Below are 11,413 nucleotides of genomic sequence, written 5' to 3'. Positions count from 1 at the left end.
CGATGATGATGGCACAGGGACGGCGGCATGGCTTCCTCTCCTCTCTTCCCTTTCTTTCCTTTCCCGCGGCTCCCCTTTCCTCTCTTCCCTTTCCTCTCTTCCCTTTCTTTCTTTCTTTCTTTCTTTCTTTCTTTCTTTCTTTCTTTCTTCTCTAACTGTGGGTGTGGGGCTAGGGTTTGGGTTGGGGAGTGTGTGTGTGAGAGAGAGTGTTGTGTTGTGTGAGTGTGTAGGGGTTGGGTAGCTAGAGTTAGGGTTAGGTCAAAAATTAGGGTTTTTATTTGGAAATGTTGGGTTTAATTTGAATAGGGTAATTTTAATAAAATTGGGGCATAGAGTATTAATTTGAAATCTAAATTAAATTTCTAAAAATTACTTTAAAACATAATTTGTTGTATTAAAATACTAATTGATTCTCAATCAATTACTCTAATTGAAAATACATGGTAATATAATTAATTTTCTTTATACTTGACTTAAAGTATTTGTATAATTCTAATTTAGATAGCCAAACCTCATTATTTTCAAATTTTTAAAATTTTAAATTGTAAATAGAAAAATAATCCATAATTATAGAGTTTGGATAAAAATCTTAATTTATTTCAAATTCAATTAATCAAAACTGCCTTCAATTATTTTCAATAATATAATTTCTGAAATTAAAATTGTAAATAAATATATGATTTGAAATTAGATCAAAATAGGGCTTTTCAAAAGTTTTGGGTCTTACATCCGACATGTCCTAATAGCTAACCATGGACAGAAACACCGCATCGCAGAGCAAGTGGGACTCGCCCACAACCCTTTGCTACTACCCGCTTAACCCAGAGCAAGTGGATTGAACTACTACTGCTGCGTACTATCTAGGCGGGTATTTACGAACTCAATTCAGAGCAAGTGGAATAAACCACTACTATTGCTACTACCTAGGCGCCTCAATCACTGACCTGGAACAAGTGGAACGAACCAATACTGCTACTACTGTCCAGGTATCTCATTCAACAATTCTCTCATGTTCAGTCAAAATTTCATATTTGAACTTAGTTCTCAATATTCTTCTTTCTCATAGCCAACCTCATCATCAATCATATCTTATTTCAATCGCATTTCATTTTATTATCATTATCTTTATCAATTACTTCTCATTCAACTTTACCGACATCTTATTACTCAATTATCACTTCGCAAAATCTTCTCAATATTCCTTTAACTCATTTAACCTATTCACCCTTGTTCTAAAGCTTAGAATTTCGCTAACGGACTCAAAACATGTGTTAAAGAGGTTTGGAAAGTTAGAGAACAAGTTTAAAACTCGAAAATGCAACTTTTTCAAAATAGTGTAGTCATGCGTATGCATGCCACCCCCTACGTATGCACGGGTGTATTTTTGACAAACTCCTGCACGCGAGTACTCAAAATAGAAAGGTGGCTCGTGTATGCATACGCATTGCCCCATACGCACACGTTCAAAACTTGCCCTTTCATGTGTACGCATGCCTCATGTGTATATATGGTAGTAAAATTTGATAAATTCGCGTACGCATCCACCTCATGCGTACACAAGTGTATAAAGCAGAGAAAATTCTCGTGTATGCAGCCATGTGTCTGCGTACGCATGCCCTGCATTTTTCAGAAAACTGCTAAGTCTGTAGAAATCAATTTTTACACATCTAACTTCGAATGTGCATAGCTTTTTCGTTAAAATCATTTTTAGTCGGTTTTTCAAATGTTGTAAACTTTACGGACCAAATTTTTATTCAAAACTAGTTTTACAAAATTTGGAAATTCGGAAATCAAGTTATGGCCTGTCGAAATTGGTCAAAAATAAACTTTTACCAATTTTCACAAAATTCCTAGTTTTCTAAATTCTCATTTCCAAACCACACTTTCACAACCAAAACAACTCCCATGTTCCTAAACATGTTCATACACTACCCTTTCATACCACAAAATGCCAACCTATATAATTCATCCAATCCATTCAATTCAATTTCTCAGACTCACCATCAACCTTTAACACATTAACAATTATTATTATTTTATACTCATCAACATCATAATCCAATACATACAGGCTCATATACTCATCAAAATCATAATTTAACACATACCAACTCATCCACTCTTCATACATAAATCATATACCATATACATATTTCATTCAATTCATTCTTATCTTATAGTCTTCTAGCCTAAGTTTTCACGTGACATTAAACATTAACTACGAGAAACCAAAACTATACCTTATCTGATTTCTCCCTAATCTTGGAACGCCTAAAAAGTGCCCTCCTTCCACAAGCTTTCACTTCTCTAAGTCCACACCAATTAGATTTCCAGCATCCAAAGTTCAATGCACTACAAGAAAAAAGGCCTATGGCCACGCTTTTTTTTGCTACGCTTTAAAAGCGTAGCCAAAAGTGGTCTATGGCCACGCTTTTATGAGGGTAGCGATAAAATAAAGATTTGGCCACGTTTTTTTTGCTACGCTTCAAAAGCGTGGCGAAAGGTGTCAATGGCCACGCTTTTATGAGAGTGGCAATTGATGCGAGATTTGGCCACGCTTTTATTTGCCACACTTAAAAAGTGTAGCCGTAGAGAGAAACCGCCACGCTTTTAAAGCGTAGCACCAGAGTTTTGTTATTGCGGCGTTCGAAAAGCGTAGCCGTTTCCTAGAAGCCTTTTGGCACGCTTTAAAAGCGTGGCCAAAAGTTCCCTTGGAAAAAAAAAGGTGGGGATAAATTAAAAAACCGCTTCTTCGTTTAAAGACTCAGTTCACTTAGAGAAAGAGGTTCATTGTGCGCTGCCCTAAGCCCCTAACCCCTTCTTGTTCGTGCTCTGCCCTAACTCCTCCATCAAAAGTCCCAACGCGATGAGACACTCACTGCCCTAACTCCTCCTCCTTCATTGTGCCTCGCCCTCACTCGCCGTGGATGCTCCCCTTTGCCGCTGCTCCCTTACGTCGCTGCAAAACCCTAACCCCCTAACCCCTTCCGCGCCGCTCCCTTCCTGCTTCTTGCTTCTTTGTAAGTCCTCTTCTTTTATTTCTTTTCCTATTTCACCTTACCCCCTCTCACTCCCTCCCCCCCTTTCTGTTCATTTATTTTTTACTTTTAATTACCTGATTCGTTGAAATCAGGATGTATTGAAGGCAATCTCGTTGAAGCAGAAGTGGGATTTGAACGATTTGCGGGTTCTTAATTCGGAATCTGTTGGGAACAGGTTCAGGTTCGGAACGTTTCAGAACTTCGAGTTCATAATTGGGTTTGGGAAAAAGAGCAATTTTTCTGTGAAATTCCCTTAGCCACAGGCGCTGCAGAAGCAGAACGCGGTCACCGCCGAGGCGCCGCACAAGGCACAGAAGCAGAAGCACTTCGTCGCCCTCTCCTCTTCCTCCTAAATCGCGCAGTCCCAGTGTCGTTGCGAACCATCACAAGCTCAAAAAAGACGAAGAAGAAAAGAGAAGGTAACTGATTTTTGTTATTTATCCCTTCATTTATTTATCTATTTTGTAGTTTGTGTTCGTGATTTTTTTCCTGAATTGGTTGATAATTTAGTGTGTAATATTGGTGAGAAAATGTGAAACGAAGAGAATTCTATTGGTTGAGACTAGCAATTTCTGATTCATGCTTGCTAGTTTTAACTTTAATTTATGAAGAATGCACCGCACTGGAAATTGGGTATGTTGAAAATGCGTGATAATTTTAGCAGTTATTCGATGTATTTTAGCTGTTATTCGATGCTTGCTAGGTTTTTGGGGACCTCAAATATAATTTCGAGAGGGTGAGCCTTTGTATTTCTATAGTTAACATGAATATGAAGATATAAATCTGATAGCAGTTTGGAGATTATGTATGTGTGCAGATTAAAACAGGGGGAAGAAATTTTCATGGACTTAATTTATGTAAATTTTTTTCTCTTACTCTTAATACTATTTGTTCCTTTGTTAATAATGTTTAATCCCTTCGTCCCTCCACCTTCGTCCCTCCGCCTTCGTCCCTGCTGGTAATGTATTCATTATCAGTTCTATTAGTTAAAAAATAATGTTAAATAATATTGTTGAAGTAAAACAGACCTAGAAGAAAGTCACATTGAATAAGATGTTGAGTCGAATGCAAGGTGTTTGGTTTTGGTTTTGGTTGATTGCCCTGTTATGAAATTAAAGCAACATTTCGTGCTATGTATGATGGTTTTGGTTGACTGCCCTGTTATGAAATTAGTGTAGCGAGTGGTATGTGACTTGATGGAATAGAGGTTGTTTAAATGTGTATTGCATTTGGAGGTAGGTTGAGAAAAAAAAAAGGACATGGCGTTCCTAGCAGCAGTTTTTATTCTTCCTGCAGGCACTCTTTTCATTCTCTCAGGCCTTATTGTTAACGCAATGCAGGTAATTAATTAAGATCCAATCTGCAAATCGCGTTGTTATATATCCAAATATGTGTTGACTTTATTTAACTATTGTCTCAGCTGACTTCTTTAACTATAGCTTCATCTGTAAAATATGTATCTAAGCTTCTTCTTTGATGGATTTATGTCATGTTGATTCATATTCTGTTTTGGTGCCTGTCCTTTATCAGATTCAAGAATTTGACGAAGCAAGAAAGAAGTTCTCAAATGCTAAATCTCTTTCTTCCTCCCAATTTTTTGATCAGAACAAAGCTGTAGACGTGGCTGCTCAAGCTACTTTGTCAAAGTTTTCAGTATGTATTTTTTTCATTAATGAATTACTCGTAATTTTCTGAATATACACATTCAGGTAGATAATAATAAGACATGCACATTGAAGACACAATTGTATTCTAGGGAGCACAGTTTTCTTTTTAATTTCTTTCTGGCCATTGCAAATATAGTTCTCCATTTCGTGTTTGTAGGCATGAAAATCATTAGTCAGATAAAAACAAGGCAGGACAAAAAATAATTTCTCAACAGCCTCTTGCTAAAACTTTCCAGTGTTTTAGTGTTGAAATCCACCGTCCCAGTGTAAATTGAATATGTTGGAATCCATTTGTTTGTGTTTTATGTTCAATTAGTTAAGCCATTTGCTATCAATACTGAGAAGCAAGCCATAAAGTTAATACATGAAAATGATGGATTTTGACATATAGTACCAGAAACCCTTAATCATGTCATAAAAAGGACAACAATGGCTAACTAAGAGGCCTGAATAGCTTTTATGTTTTATCAAAGCGCATTATTGTTTAATATAGTCAAGATGAGGTTTTACTTGTCCCATGGATTATCAAATTCCTAACCTGATATTTTTTAGGAGATATTTACTTTTGCTTTTTGGATTTTGGTACACTAATAATATAAAAGGGTGTAACAGTTATCCAATCATATATTAACATTAGCAAATTCAATATCTTATATTATCCCTTCAAAACAGGGGCCTTTAAAAGTTGATGTTTGACAAAGTTCATCGTCTTCTATTTTCAGGGTTCATCTGCCATCTCCAGTGCTGTTCATACCCTCGTTTGTGTTTTTCTTCTACTTATTATTATCCTTTATAAACTGTTTGCATTGCATTCATATATATATATATATAATTTTAGGATTTCCCGAGAGTTCTGAGGCTGGCGAAGCTGAGCAACAATGGTGCTGTGCTCTTATGCAAGAACACGAGTTTTTCTTTCTCTTCCCTCAAATGGAGGAACCTTCTGGGAGGACATGGTTCAAGCCGTGGTGTTTTTCTTTGTGTTAGTTTCTTAATCTACATCTGCTATTGTGCTTTTAGATATTCTCTCTTGTCAAAGTTGGGTTGTCTCAGAATTGATGAAAAATGAGTAATTGCTTACAATTAGCCTTTCTAGATTGTCTTACAATTCCTGTGCTTTTCGTTGCAGGCATATGTGGAAAAGGTCCACAAGGCCTAGTGAATGCAGTTTAGAAATTTTAGCCACCTAATTTGTGGATTCTATTTTAGGAATTGTTATTTATTGTCTTAGATGTGTATTATGTTTCCTTACACCCAGATTTTTATTTTAGGATGAGGACATTTTCCTTTGGGATGAGGACCTTGGAGTTTAAGAGTTCCACCCAGATAAGAATGTTGAATACCATCTCTGATTTCTGAAAATGAGAAAAAATATAGTTTGATGCTCTTAGATTGTTTAATTAAAAACAAAATTGGTGGAAATTACTTCTGTTTTATTTTTTTTAAAATGGACACTCCTATAATGTTACAAAATTTTAATAATTCTCAAATGATTTTTCATTTATATATCTATCATTAAAGTGAAGGGCTGGAGATTTCACAACCAGCACTTGATCCTCAACTTTCTGAAAGGTCTTGCTGTGGAGATTTCACAACCAGCTCTGGAGATTTTTCAGTTACTTACTGTGCTTAGAACTGGGCTTCGACTTCCTTGGTATCCAAATTAAAAGGTCTTGCTGAGAGAAAAAAGCTAGAGGACTTGACAATTGGTCCAGTTCTCACTGTAAGTACATGTCTTTCATTTTCTTAAATTCAAAATTAAAATAAGTGTTGGCAGCTTCATACATTTGTGTATTACACAAGGCCTAGTGAATGCAGTTTAGAAAATTTAGCCACCTAATTTGTGGATTCTATTTTAGGAATTGTTATTTATTGTCTTAGATGTGTATTATGTTTCCTTACACCCAGATTTTTGTTTTAGGATGAGGACATTTTCCTTTAAGATGAGGACCTTGGAGTTTAAGAGTTCCACCCAGATAAGAATGTTGAATACCATCTCTGATTTCTGAAAATTAGAAAAAATATAGTTTGATGCTCTTAGATTGTTTAATTAAAAACAAAATTGGTGGAGATTACTTCTGTTTTATTTTTTTTAAATGGGCACTCCTATAATGTTACAAAATCTTAATGATTCTCAATTGATTTTTCAGTTATATATCTATCATTAAAAGTGAAGGGCTGGAGATTTCACAACCAGCACTTGATCCTCAACTTTCTGAAAGGTTATGCTGTGGAGATTTCACAACCAGCTCTGGAGATTTTTCAGTTACTTACTGTGCTTAGAACTGGGCTTCGACTTCCTTGGTATCCAAATTAAAAGGTATTGCTGAGAGAAAAAAGCTAGAGGACTTGACAATTGGTCCAGTTCTCACTGTAAGTACATGTCTTTCATTTTCTTAAATTTAAAATTAAAATAAGTGTTGGCAGCTTCATACATTTGTGTATTATTCTCCCTAAGATATGATTTGTGGAGAGAGAACTACTCTTGAGTGCAGTAAGTGAGAAGATATGAACGAATTCTAGAGTTAATTGAAATAAGTTATACATAACTATTCTAGTGTTTATATCCATGCTTTTGATTGATGATTAAAAAGGAGTTTATCTGGTGGGGGTGGGAGCTACGAACAATTTGCTGCTTTCAGGTTAAACACACATTTCCAAGTTTGTGCCCTAGTTGATATAGGTGTGCATTATTTATTTGTTTGACATTATTGGTAATGGTAAACTGCAGACTGTGGAGTCATATATCCAATAGTATATTAGTTGTTTGATAAATAATTACTCAGAGGTTCTTTTTAATTTTCTTACTTTATTTCACTTCTTTTTTTATTCTTTTTTTATTTTTTATGTGCAGTTTTCAACTGAATCAATGTTGTAAATAGAGAAAATTAAATAGAAGAAAAGCATAGCTTAACGAAAAGCTTTTGAAGATGCATATACTCACAATCATGTTCTTATATACTTTTGGTTGTTGTGCTTGCAAGAAGGACATACAAAATTGGAGGTTGTGATTTGAGCAGCACTGCTCCTCCTTGTACCAGGTAAAGTTTCGGTAATAAGCAATTCAATTGGCTTTCTCTTTACTTTCCTAGACTTGACGGAAGATTATCTATTTTCTTCAGGTAGATTGAAATGATGGCTCATGTTTTCTCAAGAGCTGCATGGCATTGCATGTGGTATATGATCCAGGTGGATTGAAATGATGGCTCCCGGATTAGTAATATGTAATTCTAGGATGGTAGCTTGCTTAGAATCTTCGTTAGCTTGGGTACTAGTAGTGTTTTATTGTTTCAGTAAAAACTAGTGGTCTCTTTTGTAACTTCCTATTGATTCTAAAATTTTCTCTTATGTAATAATATGTAAAGCAAGTAGATAATGTAATAGTTGTTGTAATGATTGGATTAGTTGATTTAAAATTAATGGTCATTGTATAAATTTTACAATTATCTATGAATTTTATAAGATTTTATTATAAAGATTAGAAAAAGAACAATAGAACCTGAACAAAGTTATGGCTACGCTTTAAAAACGTAGACATATTGTACAACAGTTATCAACAGCTACGCTTTAAAAGCGTAGCCATAGCTCTTGTTACTGGCACGCTTTAAAAGCGTAGCCATATCTCTTGCTGTTGACACGCTTTAAAAGCGTAGCCGTATCTCCAGCTATTGGCACGCTTTAAAAGCGTACCGATATCTTTCACATACAGCCACGCTTAAAAGCGTGACAATAGATAAAAGCGTGGCGACAGAAAAAGCGTGGCCATAGGTCACCAAAAGCGTGGCGATAGAGCAACCGGCACGCTAGCAGTTGTGACCCTTTCAAAAGCGTGCCGGTCGCTCAAAAAGCGTAGCGAAAAGCTATCGCTACGCTTTTTTCAACTTTTCGCTACGCTTTAAAAGCGTAGCAAAATCCTGGTTTTCTTGTAGTGATGTCAAGCTTCTAATAACACCAATTTGTCTCCAAAACACATAATTCAATTGAATTCCACACAATATCACTAAAATTAACATAGGGTTCATATTTTTAAATAGGGCTGATGAGTCCATATTTGATGATAATTTTTTGCTTGAATTGGATGGATTTCATTATATAAACTCACACTTAATCACAAAAATAGCATACTTTTGTGATTTCTCTTTGATTTGAACCTAAATGTGAAAACATGCATTTTTATGCTTAAATTGATCATTTTAATTTTACTTTTATTCCATTCGATGCCGTTATATGTTTTGTTAAGTGATTTTAGGTCAAGTAGGCAAGAATGGCTAGGCAGAAGTGGAAGAAAGCATGCAAAATGGGTGATTTTATGAAGAAAACAAAGGAAGCACACAGTCAAGTGTGCGTACGCACAATCTTCTATGCATACACACAAGTCTCAGCGTGTGACTTCATTAAAATGTCACGTGGCTCGCGAATTTGGAGGCTTCTTAGCCCAATTTTGGAAGTGCTAAAGCCATTTTGGAGTGCTATATGAAGGGGACTTCATTCCATATCAAAGGAGTCACTTGGAGAACTCACTTTAGGTAGAAAACACATTAGGAGTAGGAGTAGTGTAGTTTAGGAAATCTCTCAGGGTTTATTTAATTTTCATTGTAGCATTTTATAGTTTAAGTTTTGATCTTAGATTTTGCTTATCTCATTGTAAGTACTCTTTAATTCCCTTTTTACCCTTGCTATAATTTTCTCTTGTTCAAGTTACTTTGTTAATATATGCAATTTTGATTTCTTGAGGTTTTGGTTGATGAATTTCATATTTTATGATTTATACTTGCTTGATTAAGTTTATATTGTTGATTTTGTGAATAGTTTGGTTATAGTTTCATTTTCCTTTACAATTTCTAGTTTTGCTTTTACGCCCACCAAGTTTTTGTGAAAATGTCACTTGGTAATTTTGAGTAGATTTTTCACGCCTTGACTCGGGAAATGAGTTCTTAGGATATTAGAGTCATAATGTCTGACATTAGTAGTAATTCTTAGGTTGTTAGTTGATTCTTATTTCCATTAACGCTAGCTTTTTACTAAGTAATTAGTAAGTTAGCTAGGACTTATGGATTAAGGTCAATTATGCTTGCTTGACTTACTCCTCAATGTTAGGGGTTGACGAAATAAGATTAACTCATCATAGTTGCCATAGTTGTGGTTATGACGATGATAGGATTCCTTAATTCTCATTCCCAAGTCAAGGCTCTTTTATGCATTTATAGCATTTTCACTAAGTTTTGACCTTGTTTCTTTTTTAATTGCATTAATTTTTTTTGATCATTTCTTAGTTCTTTTATTTCTTGGTTCTTTTAATTTTTTGCTCCTTGATTAAAGAAACCCTCTTACTTCACAACCAAGAGTGTGACGTCTTAATTGCATAGTCCGAGGGAGACGACCCAGAATTTTGAACTCCCGGTTATTGATTTGTTTTGGATTGTGACAATCTTTAAATTTAAACTTTGATTGAGTGCTAAGTGCGGGTTTAGACTATACTTGCAACGAAGAAAGACTATAATTTTTGTGAAATTCCGAACCTACCTCTTGGCTTCTCTATCAAGGGCACAAGGGTTTGAAGGTTCTTTCTTTTCTCACATATGATTGGGACAAAGCACAATGATTTTTCACCACTAGAATACACCTAATATCATCAAAACAGCAAATTCTCAAAACTCATTAACCCAAAAATGAAATCTGAATGGAAGGGAAGAGCTGGGCATGAAAGCAAAGTTTCTTACCACTTGCTTCAGATAGAAATGAAGAGCTCGACGAGATGAACGTGTGACCGCAAACGATGCGGCGATCAGAGCTCCCAATTGAAAATTATGGGCAATTGAATTTTGGAGGTGAGAGTTAGGGTTCCATGAGCTCTCCTTCTCTCTTTGCAACGTGAAATGAAGAAAGAAATAGGGAAGAAGGCCGAATGAAATGCTTTAGTGCAGGTTAGGTTTATAGGCTTGGGCCCACTTGGGTCCGGTTCAACTATTTCATTCCGTTGGTCTAATTTCGGGTTAAAAATTTTAAAATTAACATTAAAATTTGTATTTAATGAGTCACGCGTGCACACCATTTATACACTCTGGCTAGGGGTGTTCATAAAAAAACCAAAATGTGGTTAACTGGTTAAAAAACTATAATCACATTGTGGTTAACCAGTTTAATAAAACAATTTTAAAAACCATATCCATATTTTTTAGAATTGGTTAACCAAAACCAAATTAAAAAAAAACAGTTTTTAACCGGTTAACCAAAACCAAAACCAAATTAAAATCAAAACCTAATTTCAAAACCAAATTACATACTCTTTCTCTCTCTCCCCTCCCTCTCTCTCTCTCTCTCCTCCCTCTCTCTCTCTCTCTTTCTTTCTCTCCCCCTTCCTCTCTCTTTCTCTCTCCCTCCTTTCTTTCTCATCTCTCTCTCTCTCTCCTCTTTCTCCCCTTTCTCTCTCTCCTCCTATCTCTCTTTTTCCCTTCTCTCCCTACCCCCCCTCTCTCTCTCTCTCTCTTTCTCTCTCTCTTTCTCCTCCTCTTTGTCCTCTCCTTTTCTCTCTCCCCCTCCTCTCTCTCTCTCCTCTCTCTATTCTCTCTCCCCTTCTCTCTCTTCTTTTCCCCCCTATTTCTCTCCCCTCTCCCTCTCTCTCCCCCTTCCTTCCCCCTCTCTCTCTCTCCCTTCTCTCTCACTCATTTTCCTCTTTATCTCCTCTCCCCTTCTCTCTCTCCGCTT

The 11,413-nt window shown here is 35.9% G+C and overlaps 1 protein-coding gene across 14 annotated transcripts; it reads left to right on the top strand.

Moving 5' to 3' along the window:
• On the top strand, positions 2,756 to 8,151 carry LOC107613875. Of its 14 annotated transcripts, none has more exons than XR_002352373.1 (8): positions 2,756 to 3,020; positions 3,134 to 4,381; positions 4,572 to 4,694; positions 5,431 to 5,690; positions 5,980 to 6,042; positions 6,859 to 7,081; positions 7,563 to 7,749; positions 7,831 to 8,151. XR_002352373.1 is itself a non-coding variant. In XM_021109325.1 (6 exons), the coding sequence occupies exons 1-5, from the start codon at positions 4,301 to 4,303 to the stop codon at positions 6,019 to 6,021; spliced, it is 426 nt and encodes a 141-aa protein (XP_020964984.1). In that variant the 5' UTR covers positions 4,277 to 4,300; the 3' UTR covers positions 6,022 to 6,042; positions 6,859 to 7,537. The 14 variants fall into 14 exon arrangements, 5 of the variants coding, with proteins under 5 accessions (XP_020964984.1, XP_020964986.1, XP_020964985.1 ...); XR_002352376.1 differs by having other exon boundaries at positions 7,696 to 7,749; positions 7,898 to 8,128; XR_002352375.1 differs by having other exon boundaries at positions 7,693 to 7,749; positions 7,898 to 8,128.

The sequence above is a fragment of the Arachis ipaensis genome, chromosome B08 (genome assembly GCF_000816755.2).
Source record: "Arachis ipaensis cultivar K30076 chromosome B08, Araip1.1, whole genome shotgun sequence".
Classification (NCBI taxonomy): Eukaryota; Viridiplantae; Streptophyta; class Magnoliopsida; order Fabales; family Fabaceae; genus Arachis; species Arachis ipaensis.
The sequence above is the reverse complement of the archived record's forward strand: the minus strand, read 5'-3'. Positions and strand labels throughout refer to the sequence as shown.

Bases quoted from the DNA above. Each gene is read 5' to 3' on its own strand.
- LOC107613875 (XM_021109323.1), top strand. From the start codon at position 4,301: ATGGCGTTCCTAGCAGCAGTTTTTATTCTTCCTGCAGGCACTCTTTTC. The intron at 4,382-4,571 runs GTAATTAATTAA...GTCCTTTATCAG, and splicing joins TTATTGTTAACGCAATGCAG to ATTCAAGAATTTGACGAAGC. The intron at 5,467-5,546 runs GTTTGTGTTTTT...ATATAATTTTAG, and splicing joins CCAGTGCTGTTCATACCCTC to GATTTCCCGAGAGTTCTGAG.